This window comes from Anarrhichthys ocellatus, unplaced genomic scaffold (assembly GCF_004355925.1).
Source record: "Anarrhichthys ocellatus isolate YVR2014 unplaced genomic scaffold, GSC_Weel_1.0 scaffold3238, whole genome shotgun sequence".
NCBI classification, from domain to species: domain Eukaryota; kingdom Metazoa; phylum Chordata; class Actinopteri; order Perciformes; family Anarhichadidae; genus Anarrhichthys; species Anarrhichthys ocellatus.
In genome coordinates, this window is record NW_022283212.1 from 1,234 (window position 1) to 6,003 (window position 4,770).

Genomic DNA, 4,770 nt, shown 5'->3' on the forward strand with positions numbered 1-4,770 from the left:
GAACCCTCCTCAACAACACATGAACCCTCCTCAACAACCCATGAACCTTCCTCTTTATTTTAGGACAGAAAAGTGACACTTCATTAGCTATAAATATTTATTTTCATTTAAATACAATTAAATACATTTAAAGCTTATATAATAAACACTATTACATGAACCATGATGCTGTGTTTTAGGTTTACTGGTCCCATCAGTAGCTTAAAGACCTTTTTGAGCCCTTAATGCACATTTTTCTGCATTTCTACAGACTTTGACATGGGGAATTACCCACAATTCATAGCGTTGTGACGTTAAACACAGGGGTTAACATGTGAAGTTTGCATGTAGCTCATTGGTTGTTTGTCCTCTGATCTTATCCTGATGATGATTTTTCAAATATTCCTTCAAGAAGTCCGTCTCTCTGTGAAAAAAGTAAAAAGAATGTTTTGGCGTTGTGAAGTTAACGTGACGTGTCACAAAGTACTTGAGCCCGAGCAGCCCTTCGCACTCAAGCACCTACCAGGTGACATGAGTTACCTGAGTGTTCGGGGTTCAGGGTTCAGGTTTTAGGGGGTCCATCAGGTGGTGTTCCTCCTCATGGACCCCTTCCTCATTAGAGAGGAGTGGGCGTCCCTCATGTTGTCCCTGAACGCACCGGTGGAGTAGTAGTACAGCAGCGGGTTGACCACGCTGTTGGACGCCGCCAAGCACAGCGTCACCACCACGGCCCGCTGCAGCGCCACCGTGACGCCGCAGTCCCAGCCGCCGCACACGGCGTGCAGGTGCAGCGACCGCACCACGTGGTAGGGCAGGAAGCAGATCAGGAAGGTTGCCGTCACCATGGCCACCAGGCGCACCGAGCGTCGCCGCGTGTCGAGACGATGGCTAGCGGCGGCGGCGGACCGGCCACCGCCGCCGCCGTCGCCGTCGAAGCGGGACGTGAGGTGGCGGACAATCCGGCTGTAGCAGACAATGATGGTGAGGAACGGGAGGAGGAAGCCCAGAGCCAACGCCACGTAGTTCAGGATCAGGACAGTTACCCAAGAGGAGGGGCTAGAAGGCTCGAAGCAACGAGGAAGCCCCGCCCTTAAGGGAACCAATAGATAATAGGTAAAGAAACAGAAGAACAAAGCTTTAGTTGGGTCCTAAAGTAACATTTTGTGATTTCATCATTTTAATTCTCTCAATTCAGAGTCGAACTACGAGACCAACGTGTTTCTAGTGACCCCTGGAGGCTGAACAGATCATTACAGCCACATGTGTGAACTGCGTATCTTAAGGTAGTATCTTCAGAGGAGCAAGAACTACAATATTTTCTTGTTAAAAAGTACAAAAGTACAAAGTATATATGAAGTATAAACTGAAGTACGTTTGCGCCTCCTCCAGGTCAGAGAAGAGAATAAAACCAGGTTGTGAACACATTAAAAATCATTTTGTACTTTTTTTTCATTTAATTGTTAATGTATTAATGTATATATATACTTTAAATATGAATAAAATAATAATTAAGTCACGAAAAAACTAATTAAATGACGTTAAAAAGATTACGTTTACAAAAAGGTTTAAAAATAATACTGTATTAACATACATAACATAATATATTATTAATTACTTGTTAAAAGTATGAAAATATGAAATAAAAAAAGTTTAAAAAGTATTAAAAATAAAAAAAAGAATGAAATGAAGTTCTGTCTCACCTGTACGTCACCCCACCAATCAGGAAGGGGACAGAGGACACGCCCACAAACAGCCAGACTCCTAGACAGACCAATAGGGTTCGAAGGGGCGTGACCAGAGTGCGGTGACGTAGAGGATGATTCACAGCGAGCCAACGGAGCACGCTCAGTAGAGTGAGGAAGAGGATGCTGAGGAGGAAGAGTCATATTTTAATGTGTGCGTTTGTGTTTGTTTGTTTGTGTGTGTGTGTGTGTGTGTCAATGTGTGTGTGTGTGTGTGGGTTACCTCGTGTACAAGTTGACGTAGAAGCCGAAGACGCACAGTCGGCACAGCCAATCAGGGAAGTCCCAGACTCCGCCCCTGAAGTAATAAGCCAATCGCAGTGGGAGGGTGAGGGAGAAGCTCCCGTCTGATAGGGCGAGGTTCATCATGACCACGCAGGGGGCGGAGCTTCTGGGGAGGAAACAGGAAGAACACACTTTTATGTTTTATTTATGTTCTGTGACAAATGTTAGACTCCTGGAAGAGTTTTTATTATTGTATTCAAGTATTATTAGCTTTGTGTGAAGATAAAATGTCAACATAACAGTTTCAATTTAAATAAAAAAGTTATAAAGTTAAAAAAGATAGTCTATAAAATGGTGATTAAGTTAAGTTATTGTATTATTATTAATACAATATTAATGAAAGGTTGATGGAGTTAAATATAGACATAAATATGTATAAAAATGAAACAGGTGATAAAGTCATGTAAAAATATGTATTTAATAAAAGAAAATGAAGTAAAAAGAAAGTTTTAAAAAAATCAGAAAATATAAAATGAAAAAGTTATGAAGTTAAAAAAGATCATGCTGTAATATTATCCTATCATATAATATATGTTTATAACCATTCAAACTTAAGGAAATATTAAATAAATTAATTAAATTATAACAAAGTTAAAAATATGTTCATAAAAATGTGATAAAGTTTAAAAAAATATTGTATTATTATCTTGTCATATATTATACTTTTAATAACATTTCTATCTTAAGAAAATAAATAAATAAAACAATAAAAAACGTATTAACTGTTTTTTATTGTTTTATTTATTTATTTTCAAAAAATGAAAAGTTGTTGAAAAATGAAAATAAAGATCGATCAACTAAATTATAAAAAAAAGCACCAAATATAAAAACATAATTTACAAAAAGGTTCTAAAGTTAAAAGACGGATGTTTTATTATTCTATGATAATTAGTTTTATAACTCTTTAAATGCAAGACAATATGAAACAAGTTAAAGGGACGAACGGTCAGCTGTTCAATGACATCATCACTGCTAAGTTCAGAGTGATGATGCAGCATCTCCTCTGATGGAATATTGTTCATGCTCAGTTAAGATGTGATGTTTGCACCTTATTCAAATCTCTGAATGTGGGAAACTAATGAACATCAGTTCCAGTGATGTGACAGCGAGGTCTGACCTCAACCTCAGTGTTTAATAGTTCATATCCTCAACCTCTCGTTCTGATGCACTGACAACAACAATAAACTACATGACGTCATCCGAGGGATTAAAAACAGGTTCTTCTTCAATCGGCTGAGAAAGAAAAACAAGAAGATAATAACTTCCTGAAGAGAGAAACAATGCAGCTTTTTAAAATGGCCGACTAACCAGACAGACCTGCTAACCAGGCTAGGACCTGAGGCTACTCCACTACCCAGCATGCTCCTGGCTGTCTGGAAGTCAATGGAGAAACTTCCCAAGATAGAGATACATGTTTTTATGTCTTGATGATAACGCTTAAGAATTAATGGAAGTCAATGGAGGGACCTCACATAGATAGATTTAGTTTAGTTTTTATTTGTTCAAGAGGGACAATGTACATTGATGAACACTTTAAATTAAAATGTAAATGCACCCAATTACAGCCGCAAGGCTGATTTCCATTCCGTTTTGTCTCTTTTGAGATACATGTTTGCATGTTGTAATGATAAAGGTTAAGATTAAATGGAAGTCAATGGAGGGACCTCACAAAAATGGAGATACAGACCTGCGGTTTCCCTGCAGGAAAAAGACTGCCAGCGCTCCGATGTTGCAGAGAATGGCGACAGGAAACAGCAGCAGGTAGGTAATGGTGTAGGCGCGGTACTTGAACGCATCGTCGTTGTGGAAACACGTCACCAGCAGATCCCTGGCCACCGAGGAGTTGTTGCCGACGTTGCCCATGAGAGTGTTAAGCAGGCTTACTATGAAGTACACACAGAGTATTTTCACTGAATATATCGAAATACACACCAGTTATTGACACACAAATACATATTAAACATAAATACTTAATGCAGACATTCAGACTGGAGCTCTGTGGCAGCACATTACTAAATGTTTGAAGGCAGTTTGTCTCAGTGAGTTACTTCCTGAAATAATAACTGATATCCCATTTGTATGACTCTGAGGCAAACGGTACCTGAAGGCACCACGGATCAAAACCACAAGACCAGGAAACTGATGCTGTCTGTGCCTGTCTGTGTGTGTGTGTGTGTGTGTGCGTGTGTCTGTCTGTGTGTGTGCGAGTGTGTCTGTCTGTGTGTGTGCGAGTGTGTCTGTCTGTCTGTGTGTGTGTGTGTGCGTGTACGTGGTATGTAAACCAGCCGGACGGTTTTAAACAAAGCTGCTTTCAAACTGTGTACTCTGTGTACTCTGTGTACTCTAATATAAGAGATCAAGTAGAATACGGTTAAAGAGGAGCTGCTGTATTTGTAAACATCAGTTCAAAGTTAATGAAGAGCCAGTTCCTTTAAATGCTATTGATAACGTTATGGCTAAAATGATATTAACTTCATATTTATGATCTTCATACAGTTTGTTGTGTTGACTGAAGATGAACATTAAACCACTGAATGACTCCCAACACGTACAAACACTCACTGCTGTGACCTTTGACCTCCTCACTGACTCGTGTTTATAGTGTCGATGATGTAGGAGACGGTTTGATCTCAGAGACTGACAACCAGCGGAAGATAAAGTCCAGAAGAACACAAACGTTTTCAAGAGTTCATGAAAACTTTGTTGTAACGTTTCGTATTCTCGCTCATTTTGACTCTTTGTGTTGTTTTGTCTCTTTGTGTTG

The 4,770-nt window shown here is 39.5% G+C and overlaps 1 protein-coding gene across 2 annotated transcripts; it reads right to left on the reverse strand.

Moving 5' to 3' along the window:
- Positions 1 to 96: 96 nt before the first annotated feature.
- cysltr3 (cysteinyl leukotriene receptor 3) lies at positions 97 to 4,764 on the reverse strand. 2 transcript variants are annotated; one of them, XM_031840743.1, is made up of 5 exons: positions 3,694 to 4,764; positions 1,945 to 2,112; positions 1,680 to 1,847; positions 520 to 1,068; positions 97 to 403 (listed from the first exon to the last, which is right to left on the reverse strand). In XM_031840743.1, the coding sequence occupies exons 1-4, from the start codon at positions 3,867 to 3,869 to the stop codon at positions 561 to 563; spliced, it is 1,020 nt and encodes a 339-aa protein (XP_031696603.1). In that variant the 5' UTR covers positions 3,870 to 4,764; the 3' UTR covers positions 97 to 403; positions 520 to 560. The 2 variants fall into 2 exon arrangements, with proteins under 2 accessions (XP_031696603.1, XP_031696602.1); XM_031840742.1 differs by having other exon boundaries at positions 97 to 1,068.
- Between the last annotated feature and the right edge of the window lie 6 nt (positions 4,765 to 4,770).